The 18,967-nt window shown below is 60.0% G+C and overlaps 1 protein-coding gene across 1 annotated transcript in view; it reads left to right on the top strand.

Annotated features, from left to right (window-relative positions):
• The window catches only part of TG (thyroglobulin), a gene marked incomplete at its 5' end in the record, with an annotated part of 161,903 nt that overhangs the window by 11,333 nt on the left and 131,603 nt on the right, over window positions 1-18,967 (top strand). The window contains 13 exons of the mRNA XM_079796113.1: window positions 288-431; window positions 1,248-1,433; window positions 2,950-4,005; window positions 4,876-5,463; window positions 7,092-7,337; window positions 11,040-11,174; window positions 11,491-11,568; window positions 12,076-12,188; window positions 13,268-13,370; window positions 14,134-14,334; window positions 16,278-16,490; window positions 17,700-17,854; window positions 18,762-18,918. Of these exons, the coding sequence (XP_079652239.1) occupies window positions 288-431; window positions 1,248-1,433; window positions 2,950-4,005; window positions 4,876-5,463; window positions 7,092-7,337; window positions 11,040-11,174; window positions 11,491-11,568; window positions 12,076-12,188; window positions 13,268-13,370; window positions 14,134-14,334; window positions 16,278-16,490; window positions 17,700-17,854; window positions 18,762-18,918 (3,375 nt within the window). The remainder of the gene's footprint in view (window positions 1-287; window positions 432-1,247; window positions 1,434-2,949; window positions 4,006-4,875; window positions 5,464-7,091; window positions 7,338-11,039; window positions 11,175-11,490; window positions 11,569-12,075; window positions 12,189-13,267; window positions 13,371-14,133; window positions 14,335-16,277; window positions 16,491-17,699; window positions 17,855-18,761; window positions 18,919-18,967) is intronic.

Genomic DNA, 18,967 nt, shown 5'->3' with positions numbered 1-18,967 from the left:
CCCGAATTTTAGAGAGAGTGGAAGGGAGGGAGAGGAGGGGGAGAAAGAAACACACATCCATGGGTTGCCTCCCGCATGGGCCTGACCGGGCAGGCCGAGGATCGGGCCTGTAACTCAAGGTATGTGCCCTTGACCGGGAGGCGAACTTGCGACCCTTCGGTCTGCAGGCGGACCCTCTAACCGCTGAGCCACCGGCCAGGGCGGCTCTGGTCCTCTCCAGACCATTTACGTGGCGGGATCAGGAGCCCCTTTGGGAAGGAAGCTGCACCTGACATGTCTCTGCTCAGGTCTGGAGCTGCTGCTCGATGACATTTACGACACCGTTTTCTCCGGCCTGGCCCTTGCGCCCACCTTCACGGACACCACCCTGTACCGGATCCTGCAGAGGCGCTTCCTCGCCCTCCAGCTCGTCCTTTCTGGCAGGTTCCGATGTGAGTCACCAGCTGACGACAGATGCCCACGCTGCTGCCGGGAGGGAAGCTCTGGGGTCCGAAAGTGACTGCTGTCTCCCTGGCTGTGGTCCCCGTGGCTGAGGTCCCCATGGCTGTGGTCCCTGTGGCTGTGGTCCCCATGGCTGAGGTCCCTGTGGCTGAGGTCCCTGTGGCTGAGGTCCCCGTGGCTGAGGTCTCCGTGGCTGAGGTCCCCGTGGCTGAGGTCTCCCTGTGGCTGAGGTCTCCGTGGCTGAGGTCCCTGTGGCTGAGGTCTCCCTGTGGCTGAGGTCTCCATGGCTGAGGTCTCCATGGCTGAGGTCTCCCTGTGGCTGAGGTCCCCGTGGCTATAGTCCCTGTGGCTGAGGTCCCCGTGGCTATAGTCCCTGTGGCTGAGGTCTCCGTAGCTGTGGTCCCTGTGGCTGAGGTCCCCGTGGCTGTGGTCCCTGTGGCTGAGGTCTCCCTGGCTGAGGTCTCCCTGGCTGAGGTCTCCATGGCTGAGGTCTCCGTGGCTGAGGTCTCCCTGTGGCTGAGGTCCCTGTGGTTGAGGTCTCCGTGGCTGAGGTCTTCCTGGCTGAGGTCCCTGTGGCTGCGGTCCCCATGGCTACAGTCCCTGTGGCTGAGGTCTCCCTGGCTGAGGTCCCCATGGCTGAGGTCCCTATAGCTGAGGTCTCCGTGGCTGTGGTCCCCATGGCTCTGGTCTCCTGGCTGTTCCTGCAGAGTGTGGGGGGAGTGAATGTCACCAGCGAGCAGAGTGCGTGCTGTGCGCCCACCAGGGGCTGTTGCCTGTCTCCTGTCTCCCCCACGGATCTCCTCCAGGCCCCACGAAGTGTGAAGTGGAGCGGTTCACAGCGACCGACTTCGGTCACGCCTACGTGCCGAGCTGCCAGCGGAACGGGGACTTCCAGGCGGTGCAGTGCCAGAGGGGCGGCCCGTGCTGGTGCGCGGACGCCCAGGGCAAGGAGGTCCCGGGGACTCGGCGGCAGGACGCGGCGCTGCCTTGTGGTGGGTCTCCCATCGAGGGTGTCCTGTTGGGGTCTCCTCAGGTCCTCCTACTTCGTTTCTCCAGACCACCCGCTCCAGGGCGTAACCGAGACCCTGGAGTTCGAATTTAAACTAACTTTTCTCAACGTGATTGCGGTTATTCTAGGACAGTGGTCGGCAAACCGTGGCTCGCAAGCCACATGTGGCTCTTTGGCCCCTTGAGTGTGGCTCTTCCACAAAATACCACGGCCTGGGCGAGTCTATTTTGAAGAAGTGGCGTTAGAAGAAGTTTAAGTTTAAAAAATTTGGCTCTCAAAAGAAATTTCAATCGTTGTACTGTTGATATTTGGCTCTGTTGACTAATGAGTTTGCCGACCACTGTTCTAGAGTATTCAGATAGGATGACCCGGCCACGCAAGGAGTGGACTGAGTTGATCACTAATGAGTAATTTCAAAGGAAGGTCAAGAAACCTAGCAGAATGTGTGTGAACTGGGTTTTCCGAGCGCGCATCATTCTGTTACATTACAGGACAGATCATCATGCCTATGACATATCATAACAGTACATACTGCAGCATAGAAAAATATTTATGGTAGGAAAGACTAACAGCATTTAAAGAAGGCTTTTTATCCTCAAAGAGACCGTACGCTAGCTAGCCGAGACGAGGCTACCCACAAAGAAGAATCAGGCGGCCACACAAAGAGCGGATAGCGAAGGGTTCAAGTGCACGAAGGGGTCCAGCCGGAGTGTGCCGGCCGCCGGCTGCATTAAAAATAGGAATCGGTTGGTGTCCTTGCCGCCTAGGACTGCTGCCCAATGACCACGCCCTGGCTGGCTTAAACCACAGACACTGATCCTCTCGGTCCTGGAGGCCGGAGGTCGGAGACCGAGGGGTCAGCGGGGCTGCGCCCTCGCTAAGGGTGCCCGGGGAGCACCCTCCCTGCCCCGTCCTAGCGAGGCCTCAGCTCATAGCCGGCTGCACTCCCCCGGTCTCTGCCCTCACGGGCTTCTTCCCGTGTGTCTGTCCATCTCATCACGTGTCCTTCTGAGCAGGACACCCGTCATTGATGCAGGACCCACTCTAATCCTGTGGGACTTCATCTCAACTCATCACACCTGCCAACACCCTCCTCCCCACGAGCTCAAGTTCCCGGGCTCCCGGGGGACGTGAATGAGGGGCGGGGGGAGGAGGGAGCCGTTCCAAACCAGGAAGCTGGTGCACGTGTGCGGCCGGGTTTTCGGAAAGTGGGCCGATGTCTGGGAGCCTTCCCTCAGCGGGGGTGGGGGGGGTGGGGGGTGTCACGCCGGGGAGAGCCAGGAGCGGAAGGCGTGTCCGCTGGAAAACTCGTTCCCCACAGGGGCCTCCCTGGACGCGGCGGCTCAGAGCGAAAGCTAAAAATAAAAAGACGCGGGGAGAAAGTGCGGGCGTCCTGGGCTGACTGTTCTGACACCGTGCTAGCGGGAGCCCCGAGGGGCTGCCTCAGGGGCTGGGGATGCTAACCATGTTTCCTCTTCGCTCCTCCCGTGCAGCCGGAGCCGGAGCCGGGTCCTGCTCCTCCGAGAGGCGGCGGGCCCTGTCCAGACTGCGCTTCGGGCCCTCGGGCGACCTCGGCCTCCAGGGCTCCTTCTTGACCTCCTGGAGTGGAGCCGGACGGGCCCCGCCCTGTTCCCCCGCCATCAAGGAGCTCTTTGTGGACTCGGGGATCCTCCGCTCCCTCCTCGAAGGGCAGGACCCACAGCTTTCCGCCTCGGGGAGTCTCCTCCCCGAAGCCATCCGAGGGATTTTCCCCTCCCGCGAGCTGGCTCGTCTTGCCCTTCAGTTTACAGCCAACCCAAAGCGACTCCAGCAGAACCTCTTTGGGGGGAGATTTTTGGTGAATGTCGGCCAGTTTAACTTGTCTGGAGCCATTGGCACAAGAGGCAGCTTTAACTTCAGTCAGTTTTTCCAGCGACTCGGTCTCCCAGGCTTCCAGGGTGGAGAAGGACTTGTCAATCAAGCCAATACTGCTGTGGAAACGCCCGGAGCCGCTAAGAAAGGCAGGGCTATGAATAAGACAATTGTGGGCAGCTTTGGCTTTGAGGTCAACGTGCAAGAGAACCAAAACGCCCTGAAATCCCTCGCTTCTCTCCTGGACCTCCCGGAATTCCTCCTGTTCCTGCAGCATGCCGTGTCCGTGCCGGAAGACATAGCCAGGGATTTGGGTGACGTGATGGGAATGGTGCTCAGCTCCCAGGGCTGTGAGCCGACACCCGGCAGCCTTTTCGTCCCGTCGTGCACGGCAGAAGGAAGCTACGAGGATGTCCAGTGCTTTGCCGGAGAGTGCTGGTGTGTGGACTCCCAGGGCAAAGAACTGCCCAGCTCCAGGGTGAGAGGCGGACGGCCACGGTGCCCCACAGAGTGTGAGAAGCAAAGGGCCCGGCGGCTGAGCCTCTCAGGCAGCCAGCCCGCGGGCTCCAGTCTGTCCGTGCCTTCCTGTACCCGCCAGGGGCACTTCCTACCTGTTCAGTGCTCCAACGCCGAATGCTACTGTGTGGACGAGGAGGGCCAGGCCATTCCCGGAACTCAAAGTGCACCTGGGCGACCCCAGCCGTGTAAGTCTGTCGGGTGTTCAATCTACAAACTCCCGTTCTCTTTGGGGACCCTGCCACAATGCATTGCAGAGAGAAGAATGCAGCCATAGCGAAGTCTCACACTTCTGTCAGTGGCCACATTTCCTGGTTAATTTAAAAATTGTCCAGAAAACTCTTTTTTGTTTGTTTGTTTAAATATATATTTTTACTGATTTGGGAGAGGGAGAGAGAATTAGAAACATCCATGATGAGAGAGAATCATTGATCAGCTGCCTCCTGCACGCCCCACACTGGGGATCGGGCCTGCGCCCCGGGCATGTGCCCTGACCGGGAATCAAACCGTGACCTCCTGGTTCATAGGTCGACGCTCAACCACTGAACCACACTGGCCGGGCCAGAAAACTCTTGATAACATTAACCTAATTCAGTGATGGGCAACCTTTTGAGCTTGGTGTGTCAAACTTCGCCAAAACACTGAGCATAACTCCGGTAGTGTGTCACTTTGAGGAAAAAACTAACTCCAAGACTCTAGTCGCAAATGTTTCATCCTCAGGAGCAGCAAATGTTTCATCCTCGGCATGTGGCCGCGTGTCATCAGAAATGGCTACGCGTGTCAGTACTGACACGCGTGTCATAGGTTCACCATCACTGACATAATTGGTGAACAGGGAGATTCATTTGGCCTTAACGAATCGCCCCATACATGTCTCCAGGATGGACAACAGCTGGTCTCCACAGTCCCCGCGCAGTGACGAGGGCTCTCTGTCCACAGGTGGTGGCGTCTGTGGCCGTGTAAGGGCTCAGACGGAGTGTGGACACTTCAGAGCTCTGTCTGGGTCTCCAGTGCTTATCAAGCTCCGTCACCTGACCCTGCTCCTCGTTCCTCCGCAGGCCCCACACCCTGTCAGCTGCGGGCCGAGCGCGCCTTCCTCGGGGCCGTGCGGACCCTGGTCTCCAACTCCAGCCTGCCGCCCGCTCTGGCCAGCGTCTACGTCCCGCAGTGCAGCGCCCGCGGGCGGTGGAGGCCCGTGCAGTGTGACGGGCCCCCGGAGCAGGCCTTCGAGTGGTACGAACGGTGGAGGGCCCGGGACAACGGTGGCCGGCAGCTGACGGCGGCTGAGTTGCTCACGAAGGTCCTGAGCTACAGGGAGGCGGCCTCCGGCAGCTTCCCCCTCTTCCTCCAGAGCCTGTATGAGGCCGGCCTGCAGGGCGTCTTCCCAGGGCTGGCCAGGTACTCCGCTCTCCGCGAGGTGCCTCCGGCCGTGCTGGACGGGAACCGGACCCGGCCCGGGGGCAACGTCCTGCTGGAGCCCTACCTCTTCTGGCAGATCCTGGGCGGCCGGCTCCGCCGATACCCAGGGCCCTACTCGGACTTCAGCGCCCCGTTGGCGCACCTGGACCTGCGGACCTGCTGGTGTGTGGACGAAGCCGGTCAAGAACGGGAGGGCACCCGGAACAAGCCAGGCGAGGTCCCTGCATGTGAGTTCAACCCTGGGAAGAACTGAATTTGTACTTTTAAAAAAATGTATTTTTTTTAATTGATTTTAGGGAGAGGAAGGGAGAGGGAGAGAATGATAGAAACATCCATGATGAGAGAGAATCATTGATTGGCTGCCTCCTGCACGCCCCACTCTAGGGATCAAGCCCGCAACCTGGAGTTGAACCCAGGACCTTTTAGTCCTCAGGCTGACGCTCTACCCACTGAGCCAAACAGGCTAGGGCTAACCAACTCCTCTTAGGATGGACTTGTTACTTGCAAGGACACTGCTGGGTGCTCAGGACCTCAGCAAGTGCTTCCGCCTTCCGGTGCTTTTAATTGGCTTGGGGGAATGAATGGAAGGACCGATAGGAGAGCTGCTGACCGAGGTCTGTAGGTCCAGGCTGACGACAGGCCCTTGGGAGAGAGCTGCCTGGCATGTGTGAGGCACAGGCAGAATGAGGCTGAGTCCGTGTCAAACCAAAAGGCCTTTTGCCCGATGGACATCCAGCAGCAGCTGGAAGCAACGCCCAGACCGGTCCATCGCTGCTATTATCGAGGCGGGATCTCTAGCCCGCCTTGCTGACGTTACAGGTAACATTCTAGACGTTCAAGTCCAATCAAATCTCTCCGTTCACTGAAGCAATGCTCCACATCGCCCAGACCTTTCTGGGGAGTGTGAGAAGTCGAATATTTGATGTCAGCCGAAGTCAGGCGTGTAGAGCGTTGGGTAACAGAGATGTGGGTGAGAGCCGCCATGCCTGGGCACTCACATGCCACGTTCTAGAGAAAGGCCAGCCCTGGAAGCCATCACGTCGCTGTCGGCTGTGGCACAGATTACATGAGCTGGTCCGAGTGCCCGTGCCAAGGCCAGAGCCTGGCGGGGAGCAGACACCAGCTATGGCTAGCCTCCTTCCACAGTAGGTTGTCAGGTCCAGCCTGACGATTGAACCGGGCTGAGGTAGGGAGGTGGGATTTGAGAAGAGAAAGAAAGACAGGACAGCGGGATTCGGGAGGTCCACAGCTCTCGAGAAGCTCTGGCAACTTTTATTAGTAATACAGTGCTTTTTATACATAAGACACTAAGCAGGGAATCACTCACCAGGAAAACATTCTTTGTTTCTCTAAAATCACTACTGGAGGGATAAGTTGAAGGACAGGTCTCTTGTTAAAATAATTCTCACTAGTTAGATACATATTTCTTGGTAAGCCATGAAAGTAGCTCATATCCTACTGATAGCAGTCATATGAACAAACCCTGGGAAAGCTCTGTAGGCAGGGGCTGCTCTCGTTATACTGATTAGTTGCCATCCAAACAGGCCTGGGAAGTCTGTGGGGGTAGGTGCCAGCCTTGCTGGCCCCTACAGGTGCAAGGACCGCGTCAGCTTACAGCCCGTTCCCCACAGAAGGTCTTCCATCAATGCTGAGCGAATGCGATTGTAGAGATGAAACGGGAAGAACATTCCAGGCTGTGGAAGGAGCTGGTGGGAAGGAGACAGCTGAGGCATCCATGTGTGTGCGTGCACGTGTGTGTGTATGTGTGTGTGTGCGTGCACATGTGTGCACACTGCAGAGGGGTCAAGGGAGCCGTAGGTGGGGCGCACCCACCGGCAGTGTCTTCCTTCCCCAGGTCCTGGGTCCTGCGCGGACGCGCAGCTGCGTGCTCTGCAGTTCATCGCGGACGCGGAGGAGGTGGTCTTGGCTTCCAACAGCTCCTGGCTCCCTCTGGGCGAGAGTGTGCTGGCGGCCGCGGGAATCCGGCTGAGCAACGAGGAGCTCGGCCTTCCCCCGGGCTCCCCACCCCGGGCGGCCCTCACCCAGCAGTTTCTGCGCGGCGGCGGCAGCGAGGATGCCCTTCGCCTGGCAGCTCAGTCCAGTGAGTGGCGCGCTCCGGTTTCTTGTTCCATCTCTTGGAATGGGCTTTGCGGCCTTGGTTTCCCCAGGCCGGGGGGTTCCTGGGAAAGCAGAGGCGGTGGTTGTGAGGTGCCCTTCCAAGCCGGGATGTGCAGACTCTCCAAGACGCTCCCAAACCCTCCCGCGGCGCCACCCGCAGGCCCCGTGAAGCCCAACGCTCTTGCTAAATGAGGGGCTCCAGCCCAATACTCATGCTCCCCTCCTAGCCGGCTCCAAAGCTCCCCTCTGTTTCTGAGGATCTGGGAGCACCCCACGGGGACAGGAGAGGCACCTTGTCACCGAAACAGTACCGGTGTCGGCTCCTCCCACTGTGAGCCCCTCGAGCCCTGCCAGGGACTCCAAACCCACCCGTGACCCGCCTGTGACGGAGAGAGAAGCTGAGAGCATCCGCAGTGCCCTCGCCCCTGGCAGCAGCTCAGGGTTCCCCGACACCCCCCCTGGCCTGGCCAGGCAGTGCTGTGCTCAGTGGACAGCGAACTCTTGCATCTGACCCGCCAGCAGTGCTGTGAGAATGCTGCTATTCACCCTCTGCGATGGTCTCAAATGCGGAACCGAGGTTAAGCCACAGGCAGGTTCCCCGTGAGTAACTAGCGGAGCCTGGATGTGCGGCGGCGGGTCCGGCCCTGAGCCTCCTGCCCCGCCAGCCGGTCCCCAGCCAGCCCTGTCTCACCCCAGAGCCCTCCACTGCCTGCAGCCTGCTGGGCCGGGGTCCCCTGCCCCTCCCCGCTCTCTCTGGCCCCACGCCATCTTTGGAGGGACAAAACAGTCCCATCTCCAAGCCGCTCCTGAGTCCCCATCTCTGGTCATATTACTCAGCGGACTCCCTGTCTGGGGTTTTCTGGGCTTGGGTCACACACAGCCAAGTGGTCACCCCAACACGCTCCGAGCCTCTGAGGGAGACAGAGCGCACCCCCTCCTGCTTGCCCAGCCTGGGATGCCTGCTGCCACCTCGGTGTCCACTCCTCCGTTCTCCCAACCCCGCAGGAGGCGAGAGCCTCCCCGGTCCCTCTGTTCCCTGCTCCCCCTGCCCTGTCCTCGGTCCCTCTGTTCCCTGCCCCCCCTGCCCTGTCCTCGGTCCCTCTGTTCCCTGCCCCCCCTGCCCTGTCCTCGCCTTTGGAGGACCAGGCATAGATAGGGCTCCTCCTATTCTTCCTTCTGTCCCGGGCCTGGCAGATGGCGGGAGCCCCATTAGTTAGTGCTGGCTAACCAGCCGTCCTGCTTCTGCCCCCCTCCTTTCTCTCCCGTCCCCTGCCGCCCCCGAAGCCCTGCACCTCCTTTCTCTGTTCCTCGGAGGCGTGAGGACTTCTGCTTTTCCTTTTGCGGTTTTGTGCGTGGCCCAGGATCTGATGTAACCAGAGTGCAGAGTGGGATTTCCCCGGAGCTGGGACCACTCTGGGCAGGGAGGGCACGGGAAGCTGCTGGTGCCATAGGGACCTGTTCCTTGAAAGGCAATGATGCCATTTTCTCCCGAAGTCGGGCGAAGGAGGATTCCCACCACAGCCGCACGCTCTGCCTTTCCGTTCCGTGTCCGGTGCGGAGACAGAGGAAGCGGCCCCGGGAAGGGCAGGGTGCTCATTCCCCTGAATCCCTCCGGATGGGAAGAGGCGGCTGGCCTGCTGCAGAGGGGAGGGAGCTCCGTGTGTGTGTGTGTGTGTGTGTGTGTGTGTGTGTGTGTGTGCGCGCGCGCAGATCCTAGGGATGTGTGTGTGTGTGTGTGTGTGTGTATGCAGACCTCCAGGTGTGTGTGTGTGTATGTGTGTGTGTGTGTGTGTGTGTGTGTGTGTATGTGCGCGCGCAGACCTCCAGGTCCCGAAGAGAGGCTGGGAGGGCAGGACAAGGAGGGAGGGAGGGCCGCAGAGCAGTGTCCTCAGTGAGGGGCTGTGGGAGGAAAGGTCCACAGCTGAGCCTGGCCCGAGCTGGGTGCTGAAGCTCTTTTGATACAAATATCACACTCCCCCTGTCAAGTATTAGACCCATTTCACAGATGGGGACACTCAGGCTCAGAGAGGTTGGCAAGTGGCTCATGATCACACAGCCATGTGCTGCCGTCCAGGAATGAGGCAGAAGCTTAGGAGACTCCTGGGTCCCGTCCGCTGCACCAGAGCGGGTCCTGGTCTCCGGTGGGTTCCGACCATGGGGGGTCGTGTCCCGAGTACTGTTAGGTTCTGCTCTGGGAGCCATGGCCCATCTCTGAAGGTGGCGAGTCAGGAGAAGGTCCCCCCCCAACCTGCAACCCGCCACGTGAGGCAGTCTCTGCTCCTGAGCTGCACTTGCCCCGGCCGGTGGCCGATCTCTTCCCTCTTTACCTCCCTTCCTCCCCCTCCCTCTCTCATGCATGCATTTCTCTCTTTTTCACTCACCAAGTACTTATTGAGGGCCTATTATGAGGGAGGCACTGCTCTCCGTACAAAACACACTTGAATCCTTGCACCGAAGGGTGTACACGCTGCCTTGGGAGAGACAGACCTGCACCCAATGACAAGCACAGTGTCTGGCGTCCCTGGCGGGGTGCTGTGAGGAGCCAGCAGGCTGGGGGCAGGAGAGCTGAGCTTGGGGGTGGCTTGATGGGCAGGGCGGCTGCCTGCAGGTCACGGAAATGGGGTACCATTACCGCTCTTCCAGGGCTGAGTGAGGATTCAGTCCACGGAAGCATGTACTTAGGTTGTGCCTGGCACACCGCACATGTGAAATATATGTATCTATTACCGCTGTTTTCTCATTACTGAAGGGTCTTCAGGCGTCCTCAAACTACGGCCTGCGGGCCACATGCGGGTGTTTTTGCCGTTTTGTTTTTTTACTTCAAAATAAGATACGTGCAGTGTGCATAGGAATTTGTTCATAGTTTTTTTTAAACTATAGTCCGGCCCTCCAACGGTCTGAGGGACAGTGAACTGGCCCCTGTTTAAAAAGTTTGAGGGCTCCTGCTGAAGACACTTCATTGACCTGATTGACTTTATATGAAAGTTATTGCAAGAGCACTGCTGACTCCTTCAAACTTCAGCCTGTGTTTTTGTTTTTTATTCATTTCTGGAGACAGAAGAAGGGAGAGGGGGAGAGAGGGAGAACCATCGGTGTGAGAGCAGAACATTGATCGATTGCTTCCTGCATGCCCCCTTCGGGGATCGAGCCTGCAACCCGGGCATGTGCCCTGACTGGGAATCGAACTGGTGACCTTTTGGTGCACGAGACGATGCCCAACTAATTGAGTCATGCTAGCCAGGGCCTGCTTTTTATTTTTTAAATTAAAAAAATATATTTTAATTCATTTCAGAGAGGAAAGGAGAGGGAGAGAGATAGATACATCAATGATGAGAGAGAGTCATTAATTGGCTGCCTCTTGCACAGCCCCCACTGGGGATCGAGCCCGCAACCTGGGCATGTGCCCTGACCGGGAATTGAACTGTGACGTCTTGGTTCATAGGTCAACCCCCAACCACTGAGCCATGCCAGTCGGGCCTGCATTTTTATTCTTTTATTGCATGTTTATTTGTAAAGGACAGTCTGGCGAGTGCCTCCCCCTGTTTGAGGCGCCCCGTCTCGTTTTGGGTGGGCGTGTTTGTCCCGTGGAGAAGGAGGCCTCCTGTGTTGGAACAGGGACGTGTGTGGCCCTTCTCGGGGTTCAGCGCCCTTGCTGCCCTCACCCTCTGCGCCTCTCCCACTGCAGCCTTCGACTTCTATCAGCGTCGCGGCTCTTCCCCCGCCGACTCCTCCGGAGCGTCCCGCCGGCGGTCCAGCCCCTACGTGCCCCAGTGTGACGCGTTTGGAAATTGGGAGCCCGTGCAGTGCCACGCGGGGACCGGTGAGGGGGATGGGCACCCGGGAGAGGCCGAGGGGCAGCCCCCCTTTCATTTAGTGGAAAGAGCCCCACCTGGGGCAGGTGAGCAGGACTCTCGGGCCCTCTCTCTCTGGCCTCCTGTCGACTCGTCCATAAAATGGGAGCAGAAAGCCACGTGGGGGGTTAGGGTGCTAAGGCCTGTGTGGTGAATGAGGTCGGGCAGGGGGACCGATGGGGGACCTTCTGGCGCCACCAGCAACGTAAAAGTGGGTGGTTGTTGGTGAGACCCCCGCAGGCGAGCCCTGTGCGCCTCCTGAACGCTGGCCGTGGTCTCTCCTAGGGAGCTGCTGGTGTGTGGACGGGAAGGGAGAGTACGTCCCGGCCTCGCTGACTGCCCGCTCCTCCCAGGCCCCCCAGTGTAAGTGAACCCGGGGATCCCCCTGCCTGACCCCCGCGGTGGGCACTCAGGGCCCCAACCAGGGGAGCTCCAAGGGCCGGCCCCCCGAGGGCAGCCAGCCCACGTTTTCCCAAGTCCCCGCGTCTGGAAGACTCTCGCAGGCCTCGGCCCTTCCTGGTTTCCCAGGTGGAGAGAGGCAGTGAGGGGCCGGGGCCCGGGGCTCCCCCACACCTGCCCTGTGCAGCTTCACCCGCTTCCATGGTTTCAGCAGCCGCTCCCTTCTGTTCTGCAGCCCAGCCTCTCCGAGTTTCTGACCCAGGAAATCAACGGCCCACGTTCCACCCGACCCTGCTGCCTCCCGCCTGGGCCTTTGTCCCTGGCCCCGAGCCCGCTCCTCCGCCGAGGCTCCAGCTCTCCGTGCGGGGCCTCCATCCCCCGGACCGTGGCCCTGACATCGGCCAGCCTGGGCTCTCCGCTCGCTCTCCTTGGACCCATGCCAGCCTGTAAAGAGCCTTTCTCTCCCCCCAGGCCCCTCCGCCTGTGAGAGAGCGCGAGCCAGCGGGCTGCTCTCCAGCTGGAAACAGGCCGGATCCCAGGGAGACCCTTCCCCCGAAGACCTCTTCATCCCCGCCTGCCTGGAGGTGAGGCCCCGCGGGCTGGGAGGCCGAGAGGAGCCAGGCCTTCTCCGTGGGCCGGGGATGGCGTTCCCAGTGTTCAAGGCATTTGTGATTTTAGTGTTGTTTTTTCAAATTGATTTTTAGAGAGAGAGGGAGAGGGATAGAGAGATAGAAACATCAATGATGAGAGAGCATCATTGATCAGCTGCCCCTTGCATGTCCCCCACTGGGGATCGAGCCCACAACCTGGGCATGTGCCCTTACTGGGAATCAAACCTTGATCCCTTAATTCCTGGGTTGATGCTCAACTACTGAGCCACATCAGCCAGGAGATACATTTGTTTTTGTTTAAAACTTATAGGGAGTTCTAGATCTGCACTGTCCTTAGAGTCCCGGCCGAGTCTGGCGGGGTGGCTGTGGGCCATTTTCTTACCTTCTCTGGGCCTTAGGTTTGCTTTGTTTTATCACAGGACTGGACCACACTTTTATCCTCCCTCATGCTGGGGTTGCTTTGAGGGCCCCAGGAAAGATCACTCATGAAAACTCTGAAAAACCGTTTACACGTGTATATGCTTCTCCGAAAGCCACCTTGGCGAAGCTGTGATGCCAAGTCATTGTATCTTAGTTTCCCAGCATGCATGGCAGATGCCATCACACCGCCCTCCCCAGCTCCTGGGGTTATACTAGTTCTAATAGTTCGGTCCAGCAGCCAATTTGAGGAATAAGAGCTCCTAGAGAAAGGACTCATGCTGGGATCGTAGCCACTCACGTGTCAAGGGATGGAGTCCCCGGGCCTGGTTCCCTGTCCCCAAAGCGGGTCTGACAGGAACACAGCCGGCCGCTCTTCCAGCTCTGAGCTTCACGGCGATCAGATGAGATCCTAAGACTGGATTCCTGTGGCCCCGGCCCCATGGGTGGTTCTGACCGTCAGTTCAGATGGGGTGAGGGTCCGGTCTGGATCAGAGAGCCCCCCCAGGCCACCTCCCTCCACGTGGAGAGGCCAGCACTGGTGGTTTGGGAGGGACATTCTTGACGTCCACTCTCTGAGCTGTGGGCCTCAAAAGCATCTTCCCTGGGGTGACATGACCTCGGCTTTGTCCCAGACAGGAGAGTTCGCCAGGCTGCAGGCGACGGAGGCTGGCATCTGGTGTGTGGACCAGGCCTCAGGGGAGGGCACCCCGCCCCGCACGAACAGCAGTGCCCAGTGTGAGTAATCATCCCTCGCCCTGTCCCCCAACCCCTCCCCATGCACCCTGGGTTTGTGAGTGTGTGTGTGAGTGTGTGTGTGTGAGTATGAGTGTGTGAGAGTGTGTGTGTGTGTGTATGTGAGTGTGTGAGAGTGAGTGTAAGTGTGTGTGTGTGGTGTGAGTGTATGTGTGTGTGAGAGTGTGTGTGTGTGTGTATGTGTGTGTATATGAGTGAGTATGTGTGAGTATGGTGTGAGTATGTGTGTGAATGAGTGTGTGTGAGTGTGAGTGTGTGTGTGAGTGTGCTTTGTGTGTATGTGTGTGAGTGTGTGTGTAGGTGTCTGTGTGTGTGAGTGTGTGTGTGAGTATGTTTGTATGTGTGTGTGAGTGTGTGTATGTGTGTGTGTGAGTGTGAGAGTGAGTGTGTGTATGTGTGTGTGTGAGTGTGTGAGTGTGTGTGAGTGTGGTTTGTATGTGTGTGTGTGTGAGTGTGTGTGAGTGTGTGTGAGAGTGTGGTTTGTGTGTGTATGTGTGTGTGTGAGTGTGTGCGAGTGTGTGTGTGAGTGTGTGTGTGTGTGAGTGTGTGTGTGTATGTGTGTGTGTGTGAGTGTGTACAGAGCTGAGCAAGGCTCAACCTCTGCCCTGCCCTAGCTCAATAGCCCAGTGGGAGGCGGGTGGCTCGGACCCGGGCGGGGCCTGCGGGCCGGTGGTGGCCTTGGCGCCTGTGGGTGGCAGGGGCTGAGGGCTCTGCGGAAAGCCTCACCCGGCTTGTCCCGCCTCAGGCCCGGGCCTCTGTGAAGCACCCCAGAGCGGCATCCTCTCCGGGACGGCCAGCCTAGGCTACACCCCGGCCTGCGGGGCCGAGGACGGAGGCCGGTCCCCGGTGCAGTGCAGCCCGGCCCAGGAGAGCTGCTGGTGCGTCCTGGGCAGCGGAGAGGAGGTGCCCGGGACCCGCGTGGCCGGGAGCCAGCCGGCCTGTGAGAGTAAGATGTGCCCCTCAGGGCTCCCTGGCTGGCGGGGGCCCTGCCCCTCTGTCCTTCACCCGGGGGTGGGGGTCTAAAGAACAGGGACAGTGGGGGAGGGGCGGGCAGGGCCTGAGGACGTGGTGGCCACTGATTCCCGTGAGCTGGAAACTGGTGTCTCCTCCCTGCCAACGCGCAGCCCTGGTGCTGAGGCCCAGCAGAAGAGCTGGCACCAGAACCCGCCGGCTGCTGGGGCGTCCGGGTCTCGGTCTCCCATCCTGAGGGGAGGCCGAGGGCAGCTTCCCCGTGGGGAGGAGTCCATCTAGCCGGAGCCGCAGGGGTCCCCGCAGGTGTCGACTTGCTCATTCTTATTTCTAGTTTTGGAAATTGTTTGGACATCCAATGTGGAAATACATATCATACGGATATATATCAGAACACCGAAACAGATTCCCACAGATGATGTCATGATCGGGGGCTTACCTTCTATCTGTGGAGCCGCCGCAGTAACAGGAGCCCCCAGGCTCTTCTTGCTGACCTCCTGCCCCTGTGGTGGAGAAAGCTCCCACGTGGGAGCCGCCAGGCAGGCAGACCTGAAGGGCAGCTCTCCACTTCCCTGCTGGGTGGCCTCGGGCGTGGCCCCTGACCTCTCCGGCTCTCCATCTCCCGGTTCGCGGTCAGCCCTGCGCTGTGGTCTGTTCTTTCCTCCCGGGGCTCGATGTGGCTGGTGATTGGACTCTTGGCTAACTGGTAACACGCAGGGCTGCACCAGTTGGCCAAGAGCTTGGGGAAAGGAGACCCAAGAAGGCCTGGGAGAGCCATGGAAGGTGCTGGAAAGCTAGAGGAGCTGGGCTGCTCATTGAGGGTCAAAAGGAATCTTCTAGGCAGATAGGCAGACGGAGGGAAGGGCACGTCCAGGGAAAGGCGGCCCTGCCTGGAAGCCGAGGGGGCGGAGACATGAGAGGGGGGAAAGAGAGAGAGAGAGAGAGAGAGAGAGAGAGAGAGAGAGAGCGAGAGCGCCGGGTCAGCGGGCACCCAGGGGCTGAGAGTGGGTGTCCAGCTTCGCCACAGCTTTGCCGGCTGTGGGGACCGGCTGGATGTGTGAGCGGAGGCCTAGGCCTGAGGCCCCGGGCAGGGCACCTGGTGGGGAGGCTTCCCTAGCAGTTCAGGGAAGACGGGCGTGCAGTGACATGCAGAGCAGGTGAGGAGGCGTGAGCCACGGCCTCCGCTGGCACGAGGGCAGAGGAGGTGGGGCCGACCGGGATGCCCGCCTGGGACAGCTGGGGACGGAGGTCCCACGCATTACGCTCTGGGTACTGAAGCACGAACAGGCGTGGGTGGGCAGCAGGAGCTATTTTACTCAGTTATTTATTTTTAATGTATCTTTATTGATTTCAGAGAGGGAAGGGAGGAGGAGAGAGAGATAGAAACATCAATGATGAGCAAGAGCCATTGATCAGCTGCCTCCCGCAGGTCCCACACTGGGAATGGAGCCTGCAACCCAGGCATATGCCCTGACCAGAATCCAGCTGGGACCTCCTGGTTCATAGGCTGGTGCTCAACCACTGAGCCATCGGGGCTGGGATTTTTTTATTACGTATATATCGTTTTTGATGTTAGAGAGGAAGGGAGGAGGAGGAGAGGTAGGAACATCACTGGTGAGAGAGAATCACTGGTTGGCAGCAGTGAGTTATGGCGGCTGGCTTAGGGGTGGAGAGGACCCGCGGGCAGCTGGGTTGAGAGATGGAAGAAGCTGGAGGTGAAGATAGCAGCGTCCTCTGTGCTCAAGCATCTGGTACAACTGAGAGACGGGCTCATCCAAGAGGAGTGGGGAGGGCGGCGGCCAGCCCAGGCCAGGTCCCAGGGGCCCCCACACCCGCAGGCAGGGAAGAGGGGGAGGGAGGCAGGAGCGCCAGCCCCTAGTGCTGGGCAGATGCCCCCAGCGGCCTCTCTCCTGCTCCCAGGCCCGCAGTGCCCGCTGCCGTTCAACGCGTCGGACGTGGCCGGGGGAGTGGTCCTGTGTGAGCCGGCCTCGGGCCCGGGCGGGGCCGCCGTCCAGCGGTGCCAGCTGCTGTGTCGCCAGGGCTACCGGAGCGCCTTCCCGCCGGGGCCGCTGGAGTGCAGCGTGGAGAGGAGACGCTGGCTGTCGCAGCCGCCCCAGCCCCGGGCCTGCCAGCGTGAGTGACCGCGGGGGTGTCTGCCCTGCGCCCCGCCCCTCGCACTTCCCCTGCCTGCACGGCCTTTCCCTGTGAGCCGGGGGCATCCGGTCCGGAGCAGGAGAGGGGCCCGTGGGGCGTCTCTAGAAGGAGCCCACGTGCTTCCCGGACCCCTTTGCAGCTTCTCTGGAGCTGTCTGCTCCCTGGAGCATGTCCCTCACCTCAGGCTCTGCGGGGATGTGTTGGGGGGAGGACTGTCCAGCAGGTGGGGGCTCCATGGCCGTATCAGTCGCTATGGTGGGACAGGCTCACAGCTGCTTGCCGGCCCGAGTAGGACCTTCCGCACCAGCCTGTCCCCCAGGATCCCTCTACGCCTGGCAGAGCTGTGGGCCTGTGCCCTCTTTGAATATGCCCGCCCGCTGGACCCACTTTCACACGCACCCGTCTGTGAGACGGCACCGGGCTCTGACCACCGCGGCCTTGACAAAGGCTGGTGTGGGTACCCAGCCCGGCAGGGCAGGGGCGGACGCCGGGGCCTGGCACGGGGTCCACTGGGGCTGTGGAAAGGGTGTCTAGGATAGAGACCCCAAACCTCAGACTGTCACAGGCTCTGGGGGGGCTGGCTGAGTGTCAACGGACGGTGTTCGTTGCAAAGCATCCTGGGATAGAGAGTGCTCTCCAGAAAAAGTTCAAAACGTGACGTTGATACACAAGTGGATCGCCCACCTGACTCCGACAAAAGGGCCCCAGCTGAAACCCAGGCCAGGCTGGCCGGGAGCGAGGGATGTGGGAGAAGGGAGGGGTGGGTCTCGGACTCCGGACGTGGAACGTAGGGCTGCTGTGTCCAGATGTGCAGGGTGGGCACTGAGCCACCTGAGAGCATGCGTTTCATGCTGCGGAGTCTGCTCTCCACCGGCAAAGCCAATGGAGTTGCCCTGTTCGAATGCAAGATAGCGCGGGCGCTTTGCCAGGAGGATTGTCCAGGCCCAGGGCGTGGGGCAGCGGGTGGAGAGGCTGGGGCAGGACCGCTGGCGGGGAGGGGCTCAGTGCCTGCGGAGGCGATCCGTCACGCCAGGACGCATGCAGACTCCGAGGAGGACTGTGCAGACGGCAGCGCTTGCGTGCTCCAGACTGCATGCAGGAGGGTTAGATTTGCAGAGGAAAAAAATCAAAGGCCAGGAAGGGATCTTCCTGTCTGCTGCGTCTGCTGACCCCGACATGTCCCTGCAGGGCCCCAGCTGTGGCAGACCCTGCAGACCGGAGCCCAGTTCCAGCTCCGGCTCCCGCCGGGCAAGATGTGCAGCGCCGACTACGCGGGCCTGCTGCTGGCCTTCCAGGCCTTCATCTTGGACGAGCTCACAGCCCGCGGCTTCTGCCAGGTCCCGGTGCGTGCTGCCTTCCCCAAGGCGGGCGGGGCGGGGGCGGAGCTCGGGGTCCTGGGGTCAGAGAGCCTCCGGTGAACCTGAAGTTTGACACTCGATAATTTCACCAGTGGGCAGACCGAAGCTCAGACTGAGAAAGTACGTCGGCAAAGGCTGGTTAGGTAGCAGCAGAGGCGGAATCCAAACCCATCTCGTCACTGGATAAATGACCGGCACGTAGCAGTTCTTTACCCAATGACACCTGCGTGAACACCCACAGCCACTGTCACCCTCATCCTGGCATAGGGAGGGACGTGGCCCAGGGTGCATGCTTGGTGCCAGTCTGTGGCGTGGCAGGTCATGTTGACGGCGTCCTGAGCACAGGCTGCCCCCACAGAACTGGCCCCCAGGTGCCCGAGCTCCTGTCACCTCTGGGCACCCGCGCTTTGATGGACTAACGTCCCCTGGGGGATATGGAAGCTCTTGGGCTGTTACCCTTTGAAAGAGTGTGATGGGAGCTGGTGTGGAACCCGGACCGTGCCCGGCACTGTCCTTGGGCCAAACAGGCCCCTCACCATCCATCCACCCACCCTGCCCCGCAGTCACCGATGCTCAGGTTGGAAGGGGAAGCCAGGCTGGGCCTGCTGTGGGCTCCACGAGCCAGCTCCCGCCCGCCCAGCCGGCACAGCTCAGTGGTTGAGCATCGTGGTTCGATTCCCAGTCAGGCCACATGCCCAGGTTGCAGGTTCGGTCCCCAGTAGGGGGCGTGCAGGAGGCAGCCAGTGAATGGTCCTCTCTCATCATTGATGTTTCTATCTCTCTCTCCCTCTCTCTTCCTCTCTGAAAACAATTAAAATGTATTAAAAAAAAAAAAAAAAGAAAGCTGGCTCCCTGCTCTGTGTTCTTGAACGGAAGGCACCTGTCTCCGTAGGTGAAGACTCTCGGGACCCCTGTTTCCGTTCCTGTCTGTGACGACTCGGCGGTGCGGGTGGAGTGTCTGACCCAGGAGCGTTTGGGAGTGAATGTCACGTGGAAATTGCGGCTCGAGGACGTCCCCCCGGCCTCTCTCCCCGATCTGCGGGACGTGGGTATGTTTCCCTGCCTCGGAGGAGCTATGCAGAGTCTCCGAGTCTCAGT

Source organism: Cnephaeus nilssonii (assembly GCF_951640355.1).
Source record: "Cnephaeus nilssonii genome assembly, chromosome: 18".
NCBI lineage: Eukaryota > Metazoa > Chordata > Mammalia > Chiroptera > Vespertilionidae > Cnephaeus > Cnephaeus nilssonii.
Note: the sequence above shows the minus strand (reverse complement) of the source record. Positions and strands in the feature narration are given on the sequence as shown.